We start from the raw sequence: 27,996 nt of genomic DNA, 5'->3' as shown, positions 1-27,996 counted from the left end.
ATTTTATCGGTAGCTCCAGATTAGGTAATACGATAACCTCAGATAATCCCATAGACCTTTGCGTCTGAGCATGCTCAGTCTGGATTGCAAGTTCCCTATCAATCAGCACGGAGACTTTAATCTTTGAATTTCGTATAAAATTGGTTTTCATTACTCAGGGACTTGACTTCATTGTTCACAATGTAACAGTTCAAGTATACCAAATGACTGGTTAACAATTCAAGGTGGTTTCTTCTATCTCTTCAAGTAAATTAATTTATGTAAATATTTATAGCTAAACCCTAACAGGTTCGAATATATAGTTCTCTATTTGTATTAACTCTTTTGAACTGATTGGAACACTATGTTAGTAGTTATGCCCTCTCTCAGTCCATTTTCAGCAATGAAACTACTGAGATATTTTCAAAGAAAGTTCAACAATGATTTGGAAGTCTAGATTTATCTTTCAATCATAAATTAGGCCTGGAAATATTTGCATACTTGCTCCAATTTTGTATTCGGTTTACGTTTATCAATCACTAGCTATAGTGTGAAATCTCACAATATATGTAATCACACATGATACAGCTTTGGTTGCCAAGACCATTACAGGAGGGATCTCCCGATCACCCAAGGTACTTTAGTAGTACCATAACTATTAAATTAAAAGAATAGTCCAACAGTCCTTTGGATCTGAGCATGCTCAGTCACGGTTACCCAGACTGCACTTTGAGTTCTGACTTCTGCCGCTGGGCTATGTCATAGAATAATCATAGAAGAAATCATTTCCATAGTTCTTAGCATACTATATTTTCAAGAGTTTTCATTTCATTGCCAGAACCTAATTTGCACAGATTTAGGAAAATCCTTGGTAACTATGATGCTATTTTCACGGATTTTCATTTCGTGGCACTATAGTGGAAATGGAAAATGTAGTATATACTTTTTGAGCGGCGAAAGTGAGCTCTCCAACTGAATTTTGGGTAACCGAGACTAATTTACATTTAGGTTAATTGACGTGACAACGATTACGCTTTTGTGACGTATGCGGCTGGCGAAACGAAGACTACATCTTTAGTACTGACGTTAGCATTTACTGAACTTTGCTGTGACATCACACCTTTCCTCTTGTCCTCATTTTTATTTGTCCAGTTGTTTTCAGCAGTTGGTGTCATTGCATCTGATGATTCATCCAGTGTAGTCGAATACTTGGAATAACTAGCTATGGGGATCTCAATTGTCTTGATTGCCGGCTGCAAACTCACGTAGCGTGATTTCTCAGTTTGTTCCTCTGAGGGCGCTGCAGTTGTACTAGAATTTTCACTGACTGTACATATGTCGGTTTGCTTGCGACTGCTCAGAGCTGGTGGGTAACCGACGTTACTGTCTTCGTATCTTTCGGAAGATACCTCAACAAGTACGCTTAATTTGTCTTCCTTGAGGCTGTAATGCTCTGTACGTTTTTCATTTTCGGTTTCAGTTTGGAAATCAACTTCGGTGGTACTGTCTTGTTTCTTGTCGTTTTTTCTCTCCTCAGAATCAGACTTTTTGTCATCGTCGAGGTTAACACTCTCTGGTTTATTTACTTCCTCCACTTTTTCATCCGTAACAATATTAACTGCTTCAATCAATATTGGCGATTTCATATTTTTAGGACTGTCTGTTTTTTGTTCCCTCTCGTTTGTTTCACTTTTGACGCTGGTGGCGTCATGCTTCTCCACCGGCGTGGGAGGAGGTTGTCTGGTGAAAATCATTCCTTTATTTTCTCTGTATTGCGCATGCTCAATAGATGCTTGTAAATCAAGTTCATCGTCTTCACCAGTATACTCGTAGACGTCAGAAAAATTGACAGTTTTTAGATGAGGTGGAAAAGAATCGGTTATTTCGTCCCGAGGTGATTTTTTATTCCTCCGTTTTGACCTCTTTGTGATCAGAGTTTCTTGTCCGAGAGAGGAGGGAATCCTGAACATTTTACACTGTACAGAACTATTAGCAGTACTACTACTCGATATTGTGGACAGACTTTCTAAGCTTGGCATTTTCCGCGGAGTTTGGTTGCCAAGGTAACTACCGATACCGTTATAACTTTCTAATGATCGATGACGACTTTGCAACTTCGAATCATACATCGGATACAGGGATCGCAGTTCTTTTTTCTGTTTGTCTGTGAAATTTTTGGGAATATGTTTTCCGACCTCAACTTTGTGAGTCCTTGCATGACGAGGTGTAAGCTCGTCAACTATTTTCTCTGACAGCTGTTCATGGTTTTGTAAACAGTATACATCGAGTGATTTCACTGGCTCGTCTTGGTGAAGTTGACCTGTACCTTGAATATGTAATTTCCCGGCATCCTCAGCTCGCTTTTTGTGAGTTTTGTCCTCACCTTGCACATTCGGTAGTGACATTTGTTTCAAATAGTTAGAGTAACTCATTTTGTTTTGGAACGATTTTGTGTATGACGTCACAGGATTAAACCGATCTGGGTTTGTAGACATGCGCACATCATTCCAGCTGTTAGTGTCGTCAAAATCGTCTTCGGAATTTGACCTGTCGTCAGCAGGATGGTGATTTTGTTTTCTTTCCGACCAGGTGAGCTGTTTGTTTTTGTTTATATGTGGTAATTTAGGGTGTGAAGTGTTCACATTGTTTGATTGTCTCACAGCTTCGATGGGATCGGTGGTAACGGATCTGTTCGCCGCAACAGCGTGCACTAAAACGGGTTCAATCGGAGGGATACGTGCGGGAACACGGTTCGTGGCGTCGGTCAATTTGTTTTTCTGAGCCTTTTCATTCTTGTCCCCTTGTTGTTGGATTTTCCAATTGTTACCTTCTCTGTCCGTAATTTCCATGATTTTAGGCAGACGGAAATTATCGTCGCTATCCCGGGGACTCGTTGCTGCCGCTGGTTTAGAGATTTTTACCGTTCGTTCTACTTGTACTTTCAGTGGCCTATTACTTTGTGTGATTAACTCGCGAACATTAGATGTGGCACCTAACTTTGAGATCGTCGGTAATTGTAACTGTACTGAGGTTCCTTTGCCGTTCTCGTAACTGGTGTTCGTTGCAGTAAAAATGGCTGGGTTAGCTTTAGCGTACAGTTCCTCAGCGGAGAATCGTTTACTGCGGGCCGTGTCCTTATGCAGAGCTTTACTCACGCTGTTGGTGAACTGGTGAAGAAACATCCCTGTTTGCAGACTCCGGGAGTCCATATTGTAGGAGTGACGGTGAAGGTTTTCTCGCCATTGTTCGTATGCGAGATTGTCTTGTCTGTAAATATAAGAGAAAGAAAATAGTTTTAGAAATATATTCTCCCAGTGAATGTCATCTGTCATTGTAGTCGTTTCATACACCACAGAGTGACAAGGAAGACACATGTTCTAAGATTATGTTTAGTGATGTGCTATATAATGTACGTCTCGTCACTAATACGCTGAGAGAGAGAGAGAGAGAGAGAGAGAGAGAGAGAGAGAGAGAGAGAGAGAGAGAGAGAGAGAGAGAGAGAGAGAGAGAGAGAGAGAGAGAGAGAGAGAGAGAGAGAGAGAGAGAGAGAGAGAGAGAGAGAGAGAGAGCAAACAGATAAACAGACAGATATACCATGAGACAGGCAGAGAGAGGGGTAAGATACACAGAGACACCGAGAGAGATGGGACAGATGGGGTGAATTTCCTTCACGATATGACATTTTCTTCAGCTGAATTTCTACAAAATAATATCATCCACGTGTTGTATTTGTATCACTGAGAGAAACAAAATGACAGTAAATACACAGTATAACTCAAAAATACATGTCAAGTTGAGATCAACAAATTTTACCCATCGAGACAGATTTATGAACGTTCAGCAATTGTAGTGCAACATTTTTACACGGACGCATTGCTTTGAACCTATTCCGCGCCAAAACCAAATTGAGAGGTGTCGAAACATTAACTTAAACGTATAATTTTCTTTTCATGAATTTATAGAGGGCGCTGTAATGAAAGTAGTAGCGCAATCAAGTAGTTTTTAATGGGCATTGAATTAATTCAAGTACATAGTTTGTTGTGAAAAGGGCAAGCTGTACGTTTCAGTATTTGTTTGTTTTGTCTGTTTATTTAATTCAGATACAATAGTGGTAACAAACATTGAATAAATATCTTCAAACACTGAGTGTACTTTCGTCGCTATGAATGGAAGAGTTACTACAAGACCTAGAAGACTATAGGGTTTCAATTAGGTGGCATGGTGTTTTTTATTTTTTTATTTTTTTATTTTTTTTTTACATCTGACACGTTTTTTTTTTTTTTTTTTACCAATTACGTATACACAAACAAAATACTGGTGCTAATAGTGTGCACGTGAAATGTCACATTTTATCTAGATCTGTGAAAACATATGATCAGTTTTATGTTTGAATCTTCCTTGAGTACATCCGACATTGATGTTGATTTGTGTTCACAGTCAGATAAAATGTATCATTTTGTGTGATTGCAGGCTATCAGTGTCTGTATTTTGTGTTATATATAATTTGCAGCAAAATACCTTGTGTGAGTCATAAAAAACCCACCGCACTGCCTAAGTTGAAATTCTATAATAGTCCCTCTGGTTTGATAGTAACTTTAGAATTCACACATTGTGTTGATGGTGAGCAAAGAAACAAACAAACATGGAGACTCGTGCCGATCAAATACAAATGAGATGTACAAATGCAGTCACGTGGTTGAAATTGCAGTTGTGTATCACGACGTGACCAAGCCCCTTGAAGCGCGAGTGTCCGAGCAGTCTGATGTACTCGGAAGACTTGGAATATGTGATGTTCTCTAATATATGCAGCAGAAAACATCACAGCATGATACAAGTGTGAATACTCCTGAGTACCCACACTAGCACTCGCGTTCCATGAGGTTGTCCTTGTAATAAGTTTATCCGAAACAGCAAATATAATGGTGTGTTCACATGATTTGGTGTGTATGGAACGCTCGCGCGCTCATTTGCAGAGCATAGTGTAGAAGTGCATAGTCATACAAGCATATGTGTTATATTGATACATAAGAAATAAAAATAATTATGTAATAGTAACTCGAATTGTGCAGTGTGCAAAATGTGTACGTGTGCTGACCATTAATAAAACCTACCGTGCCTCCATCGCCCTGCAAGCATTGCAAAAATTAAAAGAAAAAAAAGAAACAACTTCAATAAACGTGGGTAAGGTATATGTGAAACTGATCAAACAAAGAAGCAAGCAAAAATAATCTATGCTATATATAAAAGAAAATTATTTAGCAAGCAAAATAAAACATATATATGTCTGTATGTCTAAGGATTGGACGGTGTAGAATATAAGAAATAGTACAGCGTTTGACCAAACAAAAAATACAAACTAATAATTAATTATGAATTACGTTTAAATGCCCCTCTGTAACAAATAAAAAGCGTTCGGAGTGTTTAACTTCAGAAGTTGAATTAGTTTAAATGAATTCCAAGACCTCGACTATGATAGTTTACGAAGAAAAAAATGAAGGCTTAAAATGGAATCGCGCTTCCGATTTTTTTTTCTGCTTATAAAAAGATATGGGGTTTATTAGGTAAACTGTTGGTGTTCATGTTAACCTGTGACCAGCAACCACTTTGTTTTAAAATTGTTTTTCAGGAAGTTTAGAAAGATGTCAGGTAAAAAAAATACTGGAAGAAAGTTAACTGCATAGTGTAATTTTCAGGTTTTTTTGACGGAAATACAGTTTTTTTGTATAAAATTACTACCAGAACAACAAATATAAATAATCGATGTATTTGATAACAAAACTTGAAAATGAAAATTTTAACTAAATCGTTTTAAATGTGCAAGTAGTCATAAACAAAAATGTTTGTATTCACTAAAATAGTACTTGTTAGTTTAACGTCACTTTTCTGTGTAATAATCGCTGCTTGATAATTTCGGCGTCAAATAAATTTACTGTCATGCCAAGAATCTGGACTGTTGTTCACCGTAAACGAAACACGCACTGAACGTTAACCCGAGTATGGTTGCTCCGAAATTCACACACGGACAAAAATCATTACCTCTCCGTTGTCTTCACACCCATCCCGCCTTCTGGGTTGTTTTGGACCGCCACAAATATCTCAAACTGTCGAGATTCTCCCCGCATTTCGACTACATATTTACAGGTACGCCGCTACCATTGAACGCTACGTAACTAAGCAGTGTAATTAGAGACCCCGAATCCTTTTAAATCATTCAAATAGAGTTTGGTTGTCGGTAGACAAACTCTCACACATCGATAAGTTTATAAAGCAAGTCATCGATTTTTTTTTGTTGCTGCACATTCTCGGTCACAGAGAACCGTCTTGTTGGTACATAAACGGGTTCGCCATTGTTCAAAGTGTAACACGGATCGCGATCTTTTCATTCGAGGCACCATCTTATCTTATCTTATATCACATTATCTCATTTTGGAACAAAAGTGTGTTGTATAGATCGTGTCGAGTTTGACTAAAGTAGAGTTTTGCTTAATGTTGTTAAGTACTGGTACAAACATAGCAATGCCAAGGCGGAAAACTTTCTTTCGACATTCACCGTAGGCTACCTATCCATTAACATTTCAATCAGCAAATGTGTTGCTCACTTTTACACAGCGTGTAACGAGTACATTAGCTGTAAGTACACTCAATGAAATCCAAGTTTGGTAAAAAGTGATAATTAAATTTCAAAGACCAAAACTTATCATACACAATTTCATTCTTACGACGCAACATATTTAATTTTTAAGTTTAAATTCCCAGTAAAACAAGTTATATTTGACGATGTTCAGCGGAATATTCCACAATCAAAAAATTAATAAGCGGAGTCTCCTTAATTAAGTCGGCACCCAATCTACCGTTTAATAACGCATTCTTATGGCGTGATAATCTGACTTAATAAGGAGGATACCTGTATGTGTTGCTACGCATATATTTAATCAAGAATAAGTTGGTAATAATCAATAGTGAAGTAGTCAAGTGTTTCGGGGTGATCCTAATGGGATATTTCCTGCCAACTGAAGTATCTTCTGTTATGAAATTTCTTGGTGATACCCAAAATTGAATTCTTTTGCGTCCACCGTCCATTCCAATACTGCAAGACCGTGTGATCTTCATCGATCTAGGTCAACGGTGCCAAACAGTATTTGAAACACAAATTATATGATTTTTTTTCAATTATGATTACATTTTCAACAAAATTGTGATGTCAGTTCATAAATAAATATCATTTCATTTATTCCTATCCTTTCTATAATCCAAAAATTATTACAAGATATTTTTTTTCACTTTTGCTCAGTTGATCTTATAGAATGGACGTAATTTCCAAATAACACATCGTTTACATTTGGGGGGGGGGGGTCAAGATAAAAACCAATAAAGTCATTCTAAAATACACAGATACTTCATGAAGATGGAAAACAACAAACCATAATTTGTCCCGCTTACTTTACTATCCACAGAAAGGGGTTAAACTAGCGACATACTGTAGTACCAAAATGAATTGTTGCTAAGTTACTCTTTGAAGTTGAATTCTTTCGACTTCTTTTTTCTGGGTGCGGACCCAATAATATTTGTTCTCGCGTTTGTGGCGTCGTGTAAAATTTAGGCTGCTATTAATACTAGCAGCTACATACGTTTGGATGAACAAATATATACTGCATGATGTCACGGTACTATATCAAGACAAGGATAAGTCATTATATGTACAATATTTGAAGAAAAAAAACCACGAGAAAAGCCTCACCTACAGCGCATAAACTTTGTAGAACGTCCAGTTGTACTTTGAATATTAAAATTGACATGACTTTACAAGCGTCACGATGTTAGATTTGTTGGAGTAGAGAGTATCACGTTTTCAAACCGGAAACAAGACAAAGCACTGAATTGTTGACAGCGATTAGCAAAAAGAAACACAAATGGAGTAATAACAAATGTATTGGCAGACACAAATGAAAAGGTTTCGTAGTTGCTAAATTTCATGTTCATATAAACAGGTATTATAAATGTACCATCTCTAAAGCTCAAAACTGTGTCGATATATTTGTAAATAAGTGCAACCTGATTGCCTTTTAGTAAAATGTAGAAGTATATTTCTATAAAATTAATTTCATACTTATATCTATAAAGATATGCCACGCACATGAATATATACACAATTATCTATTCATTCGAGAATCGTGATTAATTTGTTTTCAAACCAGGCGAAATGTTCAAGCATTGGTAGACTTAAGTAAACTTGAAATCGAAACAAAATTATCTAAAAAGTCGAAACCATGGCAACATTTTAAACATGTTATCTTACCATTCTGTCAGAATAAGCCGAAGATACAACCGTTCCCTTGGATACAACATGATGTTAGAACGTATCACTTTTTAGCGATTTTCACACAAAAAAGGACTTCATCGAGAATGAATAAAACTCGCTTTAACAGGTAATATATATAGGTGTGCAGTCCAGAGCGACAACAATTTGCAACTGCCAGCCAGCTAGACTCAAACAGACAAACAAACGCAAAGCAAAATAATACACTCTCTAGGCTACGGATATAGATGAGAAATGAAAAACACCTGCACATGTATTTGCATCAATAGCTTTCATTAAGTTCCTAATTTGTAAACGTCCATATGCTACGATTGAGTCATTCCACTTATTTAAATGTTCTTTTTATTGCACGTCTTTATCAAAACACAATAGAGGTATTTCTAGTCGACAATATCCGATCATTATTATAAACATAACTCGGAGAGACATAATTTTTTATACAGCCGTTCAAGTTAAGGAAGTTTGTACAGTTTCCTGATCAAATGTGGAGCGGTGGTCATTTTTAGTCGACGCGTACAAATCTTAGTTACGGGGTATTTTGCTAATCTTAGACAGTATAATCGTAAACTTATCTCCCCTAGTCTTAATAAAATTGTGAGTTTGCATGTTTGTACCACTGTTCTTTATTTTTGTCCTCGAGACAAATCAGTGTTATACTAGGGAGTCTAAAGCTATACCTATCCTGAACCTAAAACTAACTAACTCCCTAGCTTTGATGATATAACTTGATCAAATAAGTGTATATGTAGTATATAACATCTACTTGTCTGCATTCATGTATAAATGTTTTCCACCACATTTACACACACATATGTATATACATGTATACACTTTAGATTATGTCAGTTTTTTTTTCAAATTCCAGAATAATTCTGTAAATGAAGCCATTTAGACGATCAACTTCTTACGCACTGCCAAGTTCACAGGTATTGAGTATGTTGTAACACTTAATATTCAAAACGTTTTATTTCGTACTTATAAAGAACACTTATGTCTCGATGGGTTTCAGATTGATCACCTATATACAAGTAGGTAATTTTCTTAAGTGGATTTCAATTGACAGCTTTGTGCGTGAATGATTTGTCAAATGATTCATTGTGATATTTATCAAAACTCAATGGAATTTCTGTATTCCAATATAGGCGAGGTTTAATGTTCACTCGCACCTCGAAAGGACACATCTTCGCATGCGCACAACTTTGGTACACCCTACGTATCTTTGTCGTTGACGCCTTCTCGGCGGGCGCGTACGACACATTGGTCGCCACCCCTCCCCCTCCATATTTCTCTCTTTAAATCATACAGTTCTACAGTGGAAGCCAGTTGGCTTGAACCGAAAATTTGTGTAGGTCGACAAACTTTCTTATTAAATATTGCTACATTTTATCGTCTAGCTTGATAGGTATCCAACATTGCTACATTTTATCGTCTAGCTTGATAAGTATCCAACATTGCTACATTTTATCGTCTAGGTATCTTAAAGTTACCAACACCTCAGACCACCAAACAATGTGTCTGAGTTAACACTGACTCTTTCCATTGTCTAGTGTAACATAAATCTTACCAACATCGATACATTTTTACAAAGTTATACTTTTTTCCAAGTAGATAAATGGTTTAATATGTAACAATTAACTTCCCTTTTAAATTTTGTCGAGTCACACAGTAACATGTTTGCAATGTTAATAAGAATTTTGTCGAACCAGACGATTATTAATGTAAGATATTTGTCTAGCCTGGGACAATAAAATGTAGCGAAGTTACTAAGGTTTTTGTAGAGTCAGGCAGCGATTTCTTTAATAATTTGTTGTAAATATACGAAAGCCACGACAGCATAATGAAAACTAACTGAACATTTGCTACAACGGAATTTTCCAAACTAATTATTACAAACATGACATGATTGACAGCTAAGAGTTTAAATTCAAATCCACTATAAAATACAGAGTTTAGTAAAGACGTTTTGTCAGGGCTCCAAAAATCGCTTCCATCATGTCATCAGACTTTCCAGCCTACTTCAGTCACCTCCTTAAAGAACACCTGTCGTCAAAATTAATCTCCAAATGACGTAACTCATTTTACACTAACGAGGTTGCTCGTATTCAGAAGTGATGTTAAATGTTTCATGAAATTTAAATGCGTTTACTAAAGTTCGTCTGCTCAGGGGACCGTACACTCCCGCCAAATGGAGGATACGATTTTTAAAGTCCGGTTCAGATAAGGATTACAAATCAGGCTCCTCTGATAAGATAACACCATACGAAAACCCGAGGTTCAAATAGTGGGGTTTGAAAAACTTAAATAAAGTGGGAGTTGTGCACAAAGATCATGAAAAATGAAATTTCACACAAATTTGAAAAATAATTACCAATATTTTCAAACTAATGGAAATGCAATTTCGTCCATTCACTGAACTAGGGTACTTCAAGTTCAATGTCATGACCACGTGATCACGTAATCTTTCGTGTTCTGAAAACAAATATTCTCAGTGTACAGAGTTATCGCTGGAGAAAAAAGTTAAGATTCGGTACAAGTAACATGATATTTCTGACGAGAAAGTAAACGTTTTTAACGCATGCGCAAGGCATTGTCACGGGAGACAACCTAATCTGTGTTTAGAATTCTTGAAAATAACAAAGGCGTCGATTTTAAAACCAATAAATTTAGAAATTAAAATAGTCGAAAAGTTGTATTTCTCAAACAAAAAAGAACAATATACAAATTAAGTATTTTGTAGTACGTAAACGGAGAATGTCAGCGTTGCCATGGAAACAAGCTATGACGTGTTTCGTTTGGCAGTTGGTGGAGGGTCTATGGTTTGGCTTAAACATAACAGTGTACATCAATATTTCACCCCATGATAGGAATGGTTTCGAAATAAAATGTTCTATCCTCGAGATCGAAGATGGCTACATACCGCCGATAAAGTAGACGGGTATCGGACTTAAAATCACATTCTAATAACCGTCGATTGATGGGTCTACGACGTTTTGAAATACTCGAAAGAAATTTTGAAGCCTACCTGTTGCTCTTTGGAATACATTTTCAAAAATGTTGTTTTAGGTTTCCTACTTTAAATGGACGGCAGCGTGTTATAAAACACAGGACGTTAAAATCGACCAAAATATATACCCGCAGCTACAATCTTTTTCGTCGAAGTTGCACTTCCGTAGTGAACATGGAAACTATACACATATCGACACGTAACGACAAAGCCTACCCACTGGCACAGTGATTAAACTTTATTATCGTCAATTTAACAACTTGCTAGTTCGTTGAAAAGATATTTTACTCAATGTGCTGGTTTTTTTTGTTTTCCTACTACAGTAACCTTACTAATAACAATATATTAGTGTCACTGACGGCTGAATAAAGACCCATACCTTTTAAGGACTATTGCAGGGGAAATGAAACCAGGGCAGCTTTGACGAACTGAGATTGGATTTCCCGTCATAGAATTGGAAAGTGAGAAAATTGTCAAAATTTGAGTCATTGATATTAGGTGTCTTTAATAAATCGATTCCATAATTATGTTCTTCTGTAGTGACGTCGACGGATGAAACTCTGGCAATGTGTTACCTGGTTCGATTGGCTGGATCACTCGTAACTGAAAGCAACCGGCCAATGAAAATAACTGTAACACTCTTATTATATTGTGTCCTCCAGAACAGGTGTAATACGTTTGGGATTTTAATCATGGCTAATCAAGATTAGCGTCGTTAAAGCAACTCGTCGTTTAGTGCAGATTTTTAGTATCCAATTACAGCGCGTATTTTAATTTATGCATAATATCAAATAATTTCTACTTGTTTGGTGGTCTGAGCTTAGACATATTGGGGGTGGGGATGTGCGGTTGGGGGGGGGGGTATTTGGATATTTTCTAGACCTGAGTATGCCACTCAAGTTTCAAATATGTGCCAATTTCTAGGGTTGAAAAAGAGACTCACCATTGACTACGGTACACGTTGATGTACCAGTGTCGAAGTCTTTAAAGACGCAAACTCGCAGTTATTGCATGTACTTTTCAAGGATTTAGCGACCCTTTGTTTTAACAATTGTCTATCGATCAGTACATCTTCTTTAATTGGAGTTTCATTATCTATTATTGCAGACTATGGTTGGAAAAACAAAAGCAATCTTCGAGTGGGGTAGACAATCTATAATTCTTTTAAAATCTGTCACTGATAATTGTCTTTTGAGATTGGTTTTATTTCCACGTCACTGATTTTCAGGATTTTACAGAAACTGTAATTATTGTGTTTACTGGTTGCTATGCGATGAGAACTGCATAGCAACAATATTTAGTCCATGAAGAAGGCAGACCTTAACTTATGTAATGCTATAATCATATTTCATTTTTATAGTTAAGTTGAGACTTAAATTTACGCAAGATAGTTTGGAAATTGTTGAGTTTTACTTCACATGATGGGGCTTATACCACCCGGTTATAAACTTAGATAGTGAACTTTTCAACTGAAGAGATGAATATTCAAATGTGAGGACTATAAAGAACTGATGTATAACTTTGTGAAAAAAAAAACAGAAAAAAACCAAGATTTTTTTTTATTTCATTAATTTGCACCAAAGTACATAAAAAAGCATGACTGAACTTATCTGACTCAGTTTGCTTCCGAATCGTTGAAAAGTTGTAATTTCATTTTCGGTCAAAGTAAAAATCAACGTATAGCTATGGCGGCGCACTTTCGTAGAGTCAAAAGTGCAAATAAGGTTTATTCCAGCAATTGTGGAGTTAAGGTGACTGTTTTGTCATGCTTAATTATACGCAATGGTTTCCATAGCAACATTAAGTACGTCCTAATAGTTGAAAAGTCGAGTATTGACACAACGTACCGATAGCAAAGTCAACGTCACGCCCTTGGAGTAAAGTGAAGACATTACACTACACCATCACAAAGCTGTACTATTTTGGAGGCTACTTAAATAAAAATGTTCCGTTTTAATCCCCTTAATAGATGATAACACTCGGACTTCTTTATCTTAATCCTATTCAAAAACCGGAGAAATCACCCCAGGGTTAAATTCACACTGTGAACAGATTCTTACGGTCGCGCAGATAATAAGACTCATATGTAACATACGTCATGTATTTCTGCCCTAATTTGGCTTCTCTTTACAGTGGTGTATCTGATAGAGTGGCAGAACACGTCGTATCTTACAGACTAGTAGCACCAGAAATCTATGGTCTTACTAGCAAAATGTCGAAATGATCATTAACGTTGCTTTAAAAGTTGAAAATTAAATCTTAGTAGAAACCAAATAAAAATCAATCATATTACAGCGCTGTTTATTTTCATAGGTTGTACGATTTGTGCTTGATTTGCCATAAACTTTTTAGTTTGAAACGTAAAAGTCAGAATTTTATTTCGAAAACAACATTTCGGGCAAAGTAGTATTATAAGAAATTGGCCCACTTTTAAGTCACCCCTTAACATAAAGAATTGTATAAATAGATATGATCGTAAATAGACAGTATTCCTACATGTGAACGCGTTCAGAATTTTGCAATTAAATCTTTCATTTCTCTTCGCTATCCGAACTACTAGTACCAAACCATTCAAAGTTGTCTGGGGCTTGAGCAAGATGGTTAGTCTACAACAATACACTTTGAATGTGTTAGTACTCGGCGTCTTTCACGGTATTTCTATGGCTCTCAGTAACGATAGCACTTTGTTGTTCCGTGGAACACAATTTATTTATGTCGTTACATAACTGCTACTCGTGCATTTGTACATGAGATGATACAACACCTGAGGTTAATGGAAAACAGAAACAGACCTACAGTAAACAAAAGTCAAGATCAACCGAATACACGGGAAAACATTCACTGACTTTTTCTAGTGATCGGGTGTTGGCCCGTACGTCGTACTGTTCTGAGTTAACTTTGGAATAAAGTCTGCCGAACGCCATAAAACTTTTGCCATAATGAATTCGGCTGCTTTTAAAGCAAGACTACCCAAAATTAGCTTCTGAACAAGATTCAGCTCTAGTTAGACATGTTACCCAAGACTGATAACAGGTTTTTTTTTATGCGTCAGTCGTTTTGCATACATTCGGTGTTTTTCAATACCCGGCAACAGATCAATACGTTGCTGTAAGCTAGAATTTGTGGCTTCATTATTCTTTCTCTTTCACGTTTTGTTTCCTTCGCATTGCCAGGGGTGAATTTTAAATCTAGTTCGACGTGTACAGTACGTTTACATCTCCGACACCGAAGAACAAATTGTTATCTTGAAATGTATATGGTTATGCGATATCCGAATCATCGAGTTTCTCAACGTAGACGCCATACTGGTTGCATAATTTTTTTTCGTGTATCGTTGTAAAAATTGGACGTGCAATTTCTTAACTCTCTAATGCACTACACAGATGTATGTGGAACGGACCTAAATTTCAGAGGGACAAATTTCTTGCAAAAATAATATTCTGCGACTTGATTCCCGATTGCGAGTAGTTTTCTATATATACTCACCTTGTTATCAAACAGCTTGTAGCTGGGTACGGATATAAAAGTTAACCAGTAACAGTTGCGAACCTAACAGTATACACTCGAGCTGTGACTCAATAACTTCATTTTACATAAACTTGGGCGCAATAAACTGTACCACAGCCGTTTTCACTTTCTTTTCCGGAAAATTACAAAATATAATGGACGTCATTGGTGGTGTGTCATGTTGGTGACAGGCAACACAAAAATCGGACGTAGATACCATTGATTAGTCCCCTTAGCTATATCATTATTCGCGTCAATGTTGTTCGTCGATAAAATTCGTTCCCTCAATCTTGTAGAATCTGAACTTGAACTTGAGAAAATTGTAATTCTCTACAAAAATAACAAAAGAGGGATTCTCTTACTAGCTTCAATCTTGCATGATATCGCAATAAATTTTTTATACGTTTATCTTTGCAACGCGTAAAAATTTTACGACGGGCATTAATTATTTCTGCTGACCTAGAGGGCTTAGTAAGTTTGACAGTAATATGCAAATTAGGTTGAATAATGACTACCCTTTCAAGAACTTCCGTTCAACAGTAAAGTAGACTTTTGAAAAATGTTAACAGTCGTGAAGGCAAGCTTATTTTTAGTAAATGGATGTATTTGTCGTCCATATCACATTTTCGTTTGCACAAATGCAGCAATTTTCGTGAGAGTTCAGTCACGCCAGCTAGGAAGGGTATTGATCAGTCTTTGCATAGTACAGTACTCGCACCTCGTAGAGATTGCATAATTTATGAAGCGGTCAATACTTAAGTTGTTTTATCTCTTACAAATTAGGTTTGTAGAGAATATCGGTCATTAAATATAGATTACTACAAACACTAGCTGACCGCGTGATATATGTGGATGTCCACATGACATGAGTCTGTAACTGGGTTCTATTTTTGGCGCGAGTTGGAGTACAAAATGCGAACACGCAACATGCTAAATTTTATTTAGGAGTAAAAAAAATGATAGAAGTGGTTGCGAATGCACATTGACACAAAGGCTAGAGTGTTTCGACTGGGACGGGGTGGGTATCATTGCATTAACATGCATAACGATTCATATACAGCGAAGTAATACAAACACTATAACCTTAATCCACGAATTGAATATTACGTCACTTCACTTGCAAGCGTCTACAAATTTGCATAAAGATGATGTCAATATTTTGGTAACTAAAATATTATGTCATAATGCCATTTTCATATCATACTTGAATACCTGGTGAGATCCCTCCATCGCTAGACTCAATCCTACATGTTTTAGTGGACGGAGTAATATATGTATTCGAATTTGAAGCAAATATTTTACACCAAATCCACAGACTTACAGACAGTGCCCCTTTAATGACGTTCGCCAAAATATGCGGGAATTGTCGTTAGCCAAGGTGGTGGAGGGTCTATGGCTTATTAAGGTGATCACTTTCGCGCCATTGCCACCAGGTGTATCAACTCTATTCGATGACGTCATAGTTATGCTGTGTGGCGGTCTCAAATATCTAAACAATTGCAAAATATAAAGGTTTTCTTAAGCTTCAAAATTATGTAAGTGTGGTGAAGCGGAAAGTGTTGTTAAATTTAGCTCGTAGGAAATACCATCCCGCACTTTTCTCACCAATCGTACCTCGTGGCGTCTTTTCACATCTCTTGTACCGTTACCGAAATGTGTTCTTTTAAAACCACTATTAAAAGATCCAAATAAACCCGTTCATTATTCCCTGTGTATTCAAGTGTAATGTTTACTCGTGTTGTCTTGGTAACCACCTGTTTGAGTCTTTAACCCATTGCATTTCGACACTGAAAGGAGCGCTTCCTAAGGGGTGAGATCAATAGTTCAATGTAGGATTAAAAATAATTCCCCCCTCCCCCACCTAAATTGGCCAAAATTGAAATTTTTCAGACAGCACAATCAATTGCAAATCTCTACGTAGTAGTATGTAGTATAATGAATACAAAGCCGGTATGTAGTTAAGAAAAAAAATCGTTCTTTCTTGACACTTTACTTTGATTTAGTACCATGCGAAAATTCTTCAAATATCGAATATGTTTACTAGAATATCAAAGAAATATAACGGTCTTACAAATGTGCCGCCTCAGGTTGTGAAAGTGAACAAACCAGGATTTACGATGAATTTTAGGTTGGGTAAAGTCGTACCCTGAACCATGCCGTCGTGGTGGTCTATATATAACAATATAATATGTTATGTTGTTATTCCTTTCAAAGTATACAAAAAGTATAAACTATATATAATTAGATAAGAAGAGACGACGGCCCCCGATTATCTTCGTACAATCACTACTTTTGTTCCCCAGTACAGTGATGGTAAAGTCGGCAGAAATTTAATTAAATTCAAGGACTTAAAATAAAGAGTCCAGCTACTTGTTTTATTTAACGTTTCCCGGATGAGTAAAACGTTATCGGTGTGGTTTTGTTCATAAAACGGAGATTAATAAACTAAGAAAGCATGATTACTTCCAAGGACGGAATGTCTCATGAAATATAAAGATAATTGGCAACATCTTTAATACAATAATGATATTTTGTATTTTACTGTCTGTGAGAATTGTGTCTCAGGTCACATCGTGTGAAGGTCAGTACTTGATAACGAGCTAAGACGAACAGTTATACGGACTATTGAAACCGGTTAATACTTTACTCTCATTATAATAAATCGCAAACAGTATTGTTTAAAAATCAGAGTGGGTGCCGCTTCGAACTTCCTGTACACAAGGACCACTGTCAATGAACTGTGACGGTTGCACGTCCGGGTATTTTTTTTTCAGAGCAGTGACGATGGGACGATTTCACGTATTGCGCCCCCAACGTTTGAAAAGCGGGATTCGAGTCTTGCGACTCTGGCAACAAATGATTTGGAAGTTTGTGTACGTATTAAAATTAACAAATGTGTATATCTCAAGAGTTTTTCACAAAGCCTGCCTCGTAAGAAATTTTGCTACATTAGAATGGGTAAATGTATATCTTCACAACAAAGAAAATGATTTTTATTCGTGAGAAAATTCGTAAACCCTAACCTGAAATCCTAAGCCTCACACAATATACTTTGTAGAGATTCATCCCATTCCTAGAGTATCCGATATCGACCCAGCTCCTTAGATACAACCCGTGAAAAAACACCGATGCGTTTGCTTGTTGTTGGTAAGCAGGAAATAGACATTAAATATGAAGACATGATGTAATCAGAGTTTATAACATATCAAGTATAAATACCTGTACTCTAGAGCCAGGATCCCATAATTTGTGCATACTGTTATACAAGTGAGTATGACTGTTAGTTTTACATTATAACTTCCAAAGATATAAAAAAAAAGGATAAAAGCATCATCTGAACTTACATCAGATGTACCTATTTTTGTTGTAAGTTTTTTTAGTATCAGTTTGTATTGTTTTGATCAATTTTGTCGTTGCATGAAGTCTTTCCTCGGCTCACGTCATTCAAGCAAATACGCGCCTGTGTTTGTTTCGCTGGTTGCATTGTACATGGAATTCAAATCACTATTCTACAATTATGCCGGATACATAAAAGTTTTTAAAAAGTGCATGACACACTTCGGTGAAAGCTACGAATACTGTCAATATTTGGGGAGATTCGGTACGCCTGGTAGTATGTCAACCAGGTCAAGTTGATATCTATGGTTATGGAATGTCGGCCTCTGTTGTAGTGAATTCGTTTATCTGTTTACACAGGATATATACCGTGATGAGATGGATTTGAAATGAACTCATTTAACAAGTGATTGGCATTATTGTACATGGTTTAAAGCTAAGTAAAGCCCACAAGGTCTTTATGAAAATGTCTGCGTTTAACTTGTTTTCAACGTTGGATACATACATACTAGGCTGTCGACAGTCGCTCGCGCCATTTTTCCCTACGTTTTATCTAAACTTAAATCGTCGCCGCGCTCAGTTCCGGCGCAATACTACTATAATCGCGCGCATACTGATATATAGGAAAAAAAGGCGCGAGCGACTGTCGACAGTATACATACATACATACATACATACATACATACATACATACATACATACATACATACATACATACATACATACATACATACGCACGCACGCACGCACGCACACACACACACACACACACACACATACATACATACATACATACATACATACATACATACATACATACATACATACATACAAGCTAAAACTCCCGTCCTGTTGTTCTTGACGTTGCCTTCAGTGTTCAATATTATTTTTTGATCTCCATACACCTTATTTTATCATACTGTGGGATCGTACCACTGCAGGTTTAGATTTGTAACCTTGGAAACGTTAAAGTACATGATAAGTCATAATTCATGATCGACCAGTTTGCGACACTTGAACTGTCTGTACTTTATGAACATAACTTAGACTTTGACCATTGGTGACGGTCACAAGTACTGTGTCAATACCCAACAGTGGAGGCGATAACGGTGTATCAAAAAACAAACTAATTTATAATTTTACTAGCCAGGGGGAGGTTCTTTGTGAGTGTGTTTTATACAGTTGGCGAAAATTCTATGTGGTTTGAGTCTGCTTATAGTTCAGTCTCTTCTAATGCGCATGTCTGAAACATTATGGAACAATTTTATGTGTTGATAAACATTCTTGACTTGTGTCTAAAATTGTAATGTATTTCTGAACTGTTTACCCATCCTAAGTTTTGACCACAAAATGGCTTATTTGCACATGGTGTCAAAGTTCACTTGGGGAAAAAAACTTTCTTAAACCATGTTAATTTCAGCTCAGAAATAAAGCTGTGTGGATCACGTAGCGTGAGACCCTCTGAAGCACCCGTCGGCGAATCAGACGACTGCCGCCCCTTTAACTTTCTCATTATTTGTACTGTCGCTAAATTTAGAATGGAAAATAACCATGGATGATATATTTCATAATATTTGTTCTTGAATTTTGTATGGAAGTTGGTGAGCCATGTGTGCAAACAACGGTCATATATCTCCAGTAATAGTTTAGTTTAGATTAGATTAGATTAGACTAGATCAGATGATATAGATTAGGTAGTAATACATTAGATTAGTAAGACTGGTTTATTTCTGTAAATCAACAAAAATGAGCAGAACAGAAAACTGATATGCTGATTAAAAACGTACACTATATTACGTTATTGTGTACTCGAGTTAAGCTGGTTGATTTTGCCTATGGATGTCCTCTGAAGATCAACCAGCGAAGATACTATAATAATACAGTTTGTATGAATACCTCTAAACACTCGTGTCATTCTAACTATCTGAAATACCAACATTCACATCTACAGTAAGACTTGAGATTTTCCCATTCAGTTTTAATGGCATTTTATTTGAAATAAAATTCTCATTACTTTTCTATATGGTGGCGTAATCTGATAGGATGTCACTATGGCAACGTTATCACATATTACGTGATCTGGAACTTAATAATGTCTATAAGTCTCAATTAGTGTGTTCTCAGTTTACTTTCCCACTGTATGTAGTCGTTAACAAATGTATTTGCTAACAATTATATCACAACTTTGAATGAAAGTGAAGAAAACAAATATTTGACCGTTGTCCATAAACTAATATTATCAACAACGAGGCTACGTTTATGACGTCACCTTTTATTGCATTAATTCTCTTGAATTTCATTTCAACTATTTTATATTTATGCAGCTACATAGTCCCAAGATTTCACCGTTATTAACATGACTTTATATGTTTTGGTGAGCAGAATAGTTGAAAATTGGATATTTTTTGGATTAGTCAGAGAAAATACGAGTGACCTAAGGGGCCTTGTCACTACGAGTCGATATTAAATTAAAAAAGGTTTGAAGAATTGTTTCAAGGAGAAATTTGGTTCAGAAAAGTAACTTTTTGTTCCTATACTGTATACATTTCATTTATATATTCAGATATGAAAATGTATGTTTCTATACTATTGGGACAAATGTTTGCTTCACACACACACACACACACACACACACACACACATCCACACACACACACACACACATACACATACACATATATATTTTGCACATTATTCATGCGTTTTACGCGTTAGACACTGGAGAGACCTCATTGTTTATGGTTACGCCAAGACTTTTGAAAATACACGTTCATCATTCAGTGATTTGAATCGGTCTAGGTTCAATTTAACACAGAGAATAAACAATAAAGAACAGAACATGTCCGGTCATTCCCCGTTACAAACAGACATTGCGTGCAGAGAGTATTCATGACTGTATTTTATGCTAACATAGATATGTCTGTCGTCGCAATCGTTTTCCTATATACACAGTATACATTGACATCTTTATTTACAGAGCAGTCTTTGAAGCAAATGCCAAACTGTGTTTACCATGTACTTTTAATCTAAAAAAAGTATTGCGATGTAATTTGTACAGTGGATCCGTACAGATGTTGATAGCAGGTCACACGCACGTAATCTTCTTTGATGGTATTTTCTGAATAGACTACACAAAGATTTGCTTACATTTTCTAAGTCTGTTAACATGTTAAAGGATTCAATGGACTGATGTGTACTCATGTACTGGGTGTGTTACGTGAGGTGAGCAAGAAGTGACGTCAACACCCACGATTATCAATGAAGTAAATTGAGTATTTTACCCCGCCTTTGTTGAAGTGTCATCATCGGGAAAATATTTGTGTATGCTCGAGTGTTTTTTGAGTAGTACAAATGAAAACTTAGCGGACAACGTCTTTATAAGGCGAAAGAATTTGAAATTAAAAAATGGATATGCTGAGTAAATATCGGATTTGATAAACAGTCAAATAGAACCAGTTATAGTCCGACGCGAGTGTTTGACTCAATTAGATATTATTTCCCAAAATTTGTCTTCGTTCAACTGGGGAAAATATGAATGACCTAAGGGACCTTGTCGCTACGAGTCGCTAGACGAGTGGTGATAAACTCTTGGGTCACGAATTTTCTGGATGAATGGAGGAAAATATTGGGAAATACTATAATAATACCCCCTCGAACATAATTATGAAATATTGGGGGGGGGGGGGGGCGTAATGAACGCTTTGAGTAATATTACCCATAATGTCTGGTAATTAAATAAAATAATCCGAAGTGGATAATTAGTGGTTTCTTTCTTCTAATTTCGTCTACAGTTTTTCCATCTAAGAAGACACAAATAAGTGGAGTATGTTACAAATAAAAGTGGACTAAATGCCGTACAAGACAATGATGGCTGTGTGCGACTTCGATGTCTGCCTTGTGGTTGTTCCAGAGAGGAAATCGCAGAGTGTTTTGGTGGTAAGTTTTGTCTTCTAAGATTTACACTTCCTTAGAAAGTTGTGATGAATTTACAAACTTCAACTAAATGTTAAGGTTAAGCTGAAATGTGTGACTGTAGACATTTGTATGATAGCTAACACACCGTAAATAGTTCAGAATTCCAAACATTGACATATTAAATAAATGTTACCGTAGTATCGTTAATCCCACAACGTAAAGGTGAACTTATTTTATTGGTCTGTAATCTCTCTTGTCACTAAACTGAAAGAATTCATTGCGTTGTTCGCACTTCATAACACTGTTGTCGACATCAATGTGGTAGAGCCCAAAGAACGACAAAAATTACACACCAATCCCCTACAGCATATTATACATAAACATGATTTTGCCGTCATTTGTATATGTCGTAATCACAAACAACTTTTCGTATAAAATCATTATTATTTTCGTAATTTTGAGACTAAATTTTACCTAAGATTTGAAAAGTTAGAGAAATATTTGGTTTAATAATTCTGATGGTACATAAATGATTATTCAGACGAGAATTAAAAAATTTAAAAAGTTTTTCTCAAACTTTTGAAATGTTTGATTTAGTAATTCTGGTGGTAAATAGGTCAGCTGCTTATCCAGGTAATTATAAGTAAAATTTCATCCTATCAATGACGTGACAATTAGTAGTTCTTAATTAAGTAAATTACATTGTACAAACATTTTGATATTAAGTAATGACTTACTTGTAATAAGCACTCATGCGTAGTATGACGTTTCCAAGACACTGACAACTTGATGGGAGGTTTACTTGCGTTTATGAATTGGTGAAAAACAACGAAATGAGATCTAGAGAATTTGAAGATTTAGAAGAGTGAGACTTTAACACTATCTTTACTAATATACGTTAATTGTCATAAATGCATAATTTAATTTGTTGACACAACTTAAATTTTGCATTGGTGATTTGTGGGTAAAATTCGTTCTATTAAATTACACGTGTCTCTCACTACTGTTGTATACGAGTATAAATTGAAAATTGGTGGAATTTCCAACTTGTACTATACCCCAGTGGTCTTTTACACATTACTAACCCAGCCAAATAAAACACAAATATCCACTCAAAATTAGTCGAAGGAGACTCTAGTGGCCATAATTGTCTTTATATATACAAATATTAGCTGTGATACTGAGGCAGCTCAGCAAAACCTGAGCGAAATGACTAGGCCAGAAACACTATTTACTGTTTATTGTATATGTTCAAATGAAACTGTTTAGTGTGTGTATGTGTGTGTATTATATATATATATATATATATATATATATATATATATATATATATATATATATATATATATATATATATATATATATATATATATATATATATATATATATATATATATATATATATATATATATATCCACTAATTAATAAAAAGTTCACATCCTCTTGGAAACGTAATAATATTTATCAATAAATTTATGGTAGAGTGCAATTATCCGATGCTACCTCTTACAGTCGTTATAGATGGACGTCGGTATCGAAATTTCAATTCAACTTTGAAAAAATAAAATATTCCCATGACAGTCAAAAATAGAGTATACATATTTTCAGCTGTTTTTACGAGTAACTGAGTTAAAGAACGAAAAAGTTGACTATCCACGAGTCAGTGAGTTCCACAGCCATGCTAATTAAGTGTCGAATAGGTGAAATTATATCCTATATTTTGAGGTTTAAGCATGGGTGCTCAAGCAGAAGGTTGACTGTCCTGTTGTTGTTGTTTAGAAAGACCTCACTACATCAGTGGACAGAGTCACAACTCTGAGGAAACCTACATTTATTCGCATTCAAAAGTATTTGTGTATATTTACTTGAAGATGTGATGTATATGTTAATGTTTACTTCGCTACCTTAGCAGTAGTCTTGAAATTAACCATACACATAACACTATTGAATTTCTTGCCCCAAGGATAAATATTGAATTTTCACTGACGTTTTGTGTGTGTCACTGAACAGTTTCAGAGTAATCGTTGTGTAAATACTGCTTTCTTTGCCAGTGTAAATCATTTGTCACGTTTATAACAAATGTGAGACGGGTCATGAATACTGTCCTGTTCCACAGTATAACTTTGAATAGATGTCCCGTCTACAGTATACGATAGCCCACAATTCATGCTGTGGTGTTCTACACTATAACCTTGAATCCATACTGTCCTGTTTTACAGTATAGTCTGAAATCTATACTGTCCTGTTCTACAGTATAGCCTGGGATCCATACTGTCCTGTTCTACAGTGTAGCCTGGATTCCATACTGTCCTGTTCTACAGTATAGCCTGGAATCCATACTGTCCTTTTTTTTTACAGTATAGCCAGGAATCCACTGTTGTCCTGTTCTACAGTATAGCCTGGAATCTAAACAGTCCTGTTCTACAGTATAGCCTGGAATCCATACTGTCTTATTCTACAGTATAGCCTTGAATCAAAGCTGTCCTGTTTTTTAGTATGGATGCCAGGCTTTTCAGAGTACAATTTGTACGGGGATACTTTGTAGGCGCTAACAATAAGACGTAATATTGACTCAAGCAAAAATAGAAACCTCCTACAGTCAAAAGTCTAAACTGACCATGGAGCAGTGGAAAAGCAAACCATTCTGTTCTTTGTAACATTTCCTTTTCTGAAGAACAGATTTGAACACGTGTTGCCCCCAAGCTATGGTACAACAATTACACCAACAATCTGCTTTGGTTTGCAACTGAGAGTTAATTCTGTTTTCTTAAGACTATTTGTCACGTGAAATGCTCGGAACCACCATCAGATAGAAAAATAACAAAACAGTTCATAGCTTATTCTAACCCGTAGACATTCCATGGAAACACCTTTCGAACAACCTGAAAGAATGCCAACAGTAGTAAGTTTAGCCAAAAGATATTTCCCGCCAAAATTCCGTGCATAACTTATCTCGGATGTGTAGAGTGCAGCCAGTTTATTATCCACCCGATTTGAATAAAAATGTGCTCTTATTTCTAATCAAATATGTAAAATACTATAGAATTGTTGATTTGAAAGTTAAAAATTACCGAGAAAATTTTTATAATTTTTTTTCCTCCATGACAGCGAACAGGTTATCCAGTCACATCTGATTTTGATGATGGTTGGCCACCACAGCTATAAATGTAGACTAGTAGACGTAAATTATACGTCAACAAGAGGGCTTTTTCTTTCAGTTGCTTTCGTTTGGCGAAAGTCACACTGCCAACAAACCAACTTGTTTGAATTCAGTTAATCTCTTTCTCGCTCCAGTTGGAACATTTTGTTTAAATTACCATACCCGTGCCAAAATTTTAGACAAAATATTTTACCGTTAAATGTAAATTGAATTTGCACTTTGTTCCAAGATGTATACAATTTTATAGCGATATTATAATTCTTCAAAATGGCGGACATTCTCAATTTCCAGTCGTCTGATTTTGACGACAGTTAGCGTAAAATATATCGACAATAGAACGCGCCGTTTTCTTTCCTTTCTTTTGCGGTACGCCACATCGAACAAACCAACATATGTTCCTGTTTGTATATCCTGTGATTTCATCCCTTTCATACGTCTGTGGGAACATTTTGTTGGAGTGGCTTTACAGCAACCTTTTGAGCCAAAATATTTTACCTGTATTGGTACATTGTGTCGTGAACAACTTGAGAACTTTAAGCTATATCATGTAATTGGGATTTTACGCCTGAGGGAGACTCGTCAAAACAGCTCATTGTTACACTCCGTGTAAGAAATTTTCGTTCCACTGTTGTGAACCTCAAAACAAATTGTTTTGACGTGTAATACGTATTTAGACATGTAGCATAGTTACTAATACATGAACAAATGGTTCCATCCGGGATATAACGAAGTACCTTCGAATCTGACCATTCGTTACTTTAGGACATCTTGACCCCAACTGGGGGTGGGGGTGGGGGTGGGAGTGGGGGTGAATACGGATGGGGTGAGATGACACTGTTGAACCCAACAGTGAAGGGTTCTGAGTTAGGTTCAAAAGTTACTAGTGCTATACATAAATTACAATGGGCCCGGGTAGTAATTTTTAGATATTCGTTGCGATCGTAGAATGAGATGAGGACTGAATGTATTTCGAGCCTACGCTAAATTCAATTTCAAAATAGTGTTTTCGATTCTGGTATGCGGGTCTGTATTACATGTACTACTACTATACTGATAACTAGCAAATGGCAGTGGTTGTCTGCACGGTCCAGATATAAACCCGTTCTTGGTGTTAGCCTGCTAATAGCATATACTATTAGTTTGGTCTGTGAAGGGCTTATAGTGAAGTGGCTTCGAGTTGGCTTCGATTCCAGATTATCCTAATGGGTGTTTTGTGCAAAAGAGGGCAATTGCATTACATTTGTATTTTTCACACGCCTGACAATAGGCAGATCTCGTTACATACAAAGGGCATACGTGCATTCATTCATTATTCATTGGTTTTGAAACAATATTGAATTGTAATTCTCCGCAAACAGGTACAGTTACTAGGTGCTAGGTCTACGGCCCAATATCTACCTCAGACCACTAACTTAGTAGTCTGAGCATCTACCAATTTGAAGTGTGTAATGCTTGGTACCGTTATGCTCAAATTCTGAATGCGTATACACAGACGAGAGAAAAAAATTAAATCGAAGAACGCCAGAAACGTGAACATTATTGTCACCTACCAGAAATTTGCAAAGGAGTATTTGGAGGACAAACATGAAGGCTGAATTCTTTTGTTACTGTTTATGACAGGGTAGGCTCAGAGGCGATGGGTCGGTGATATATTGAAGGGATAACGTTGTCTGCCCATCAACAACACTTACGATAATCCATCTTCCCATTAACCTAACACTACCGGACATGTGTATTTAACACATTTCTTATCAGTGTTCGGCAACCGTATAAACCCATTGTAGTTGCGAAGTCGAAGTCTTATACATGGACATGTTGGATAGTGGTGGTTGTGGTGTGTGTGTGTGGGGGGGGGGGGCGTGCGTTTAGCTTTAGGTGTACATGTACTTTGAGTAAAGCAACACATTGTTTCAATCAACGTCAGAGTTCAAGTTCAAAACACTCAGTCAATTAACCTAATTGTGTTTGTAATTGTCTGCCCAGCATAAACCTGGGTCGGACACTATATAGCGTTGCTAAGACTTACTCGATGTGTGTAGTAGATTGGTATATTACCGTGGTCAACATGGCAAAGGTCGGGGTGACTGGACCACCTGTTATGATGTACAATTAGTCCGAACTAACTTATTTACTGACACTCAACGGCCATTATACCTTCATAATAATAAAGTTCTTCAAGACAGACAAAGCCAGTACTTAATTTATCGTCCAATCGCTGCTCCTAAAACGGGAGTTACACTTGTTCAGAAAGTTTACGCACTAAGAACTGGGTTGGGAACCGCAGTCAATTTACACCCGGCCCGGGTTTACACCTTAGGTTTACAGCCTTTTCGAATTAGTTACCTTTTATACGATGTATCTCCGTTTTCTGTTATCATTGACGAAATTCCATATCATACCGTGTGTTAATAAACCATGTGAACTCCCAGCTTGGAAAAAACCGTATGAGGCGAGAGTTGTAAATGAGATGGGAAAACTCGTAAGTCACTGTAAGTGGTATACTAAGGCGGAAAAGGCAGAAGGTGGATAATTTTATACATTAAGTGGTGACGAATCTAATGCGCAGTTTACTTTACTCACCGTAGGCCTGCACGGCACATCGGACATCGAACACAATTCACTCGAGGCTGCTTCGTCCGTTTAAGTTTCGGCAGCGGTAGAGACAAGTACACAGCCGCCATGGTGCAGGCTGTCAACGAACTGTAGTCCTAGGTTCGGCAGCACTCGCGGTTGACGTGCGGTATATGACTCTTCACTGAAGTCTGACGTTTAAAAGG

At 36.6% G+C, this 27,996-nt stretch overlaps 1 protein-coding gene across 1 annotated transcript; it reads right to left on the bottom strand.

Moving 5' to 3' along the window:
- On the bottom strand, nt 1-27,970 carry LOC144452808 (uncharacterized). Its single transcript, XM_078143963.1, has 2 exons — nt 27,800-27,970; nt 1-3,246 (listed from the first exon to the last, which is right to left on the bottom strand). Exons 1-2 carry the CDS (start codon nt 27,898-27,900, stop codon nt 1,008-1,010), a joined length of 2,340 nt encoding a protein of 779 aa, XP_078000089.1. The 5' UTR covers nt 27,901-27,970; the 3' UTR covers nt 1-1,007.
- Between the last annotated feature and the right edge of the window lie 26 nt (nt 27,971-27,996).

Source organism: Glandiceps talaboti, chromosome 23 (assembly GCF_964340395.1).
Source record: "Glandiceps talaboti chromosome 23, keGlaTala1.1, whole genome shotgun sequence".
Taxonomy (NCBI): Eukaryota; Metazoa; Hemichordata; class Enteropneusta; family Spengelidae; genus Glandiceps; species Glandiceps talaboti.
Note: the sequence above shows the minus strand (reverse complement) of the source record. Positions and strands in the feature narration are given on the sequence as shown.

What these genes read in the sequence shown, in the direction of transcription:
- LOC144452808 (XM_078143963.1), bottom strand. Translation starts at nt 27,900, where the DNA reads ATGGCGGCTGTGTACTTGTCTCTACCGCTGCCGAAACTTAAACGGACG. An exon ending in ATGTGCCGTGCAGGCCTACG is followed by an intron (nt 3,247 to 27,799) that starts GTGAGTAAAGTA and finishes TTATATTTACAG; the next exon opens with ACAAGACAATCTCGCATACG.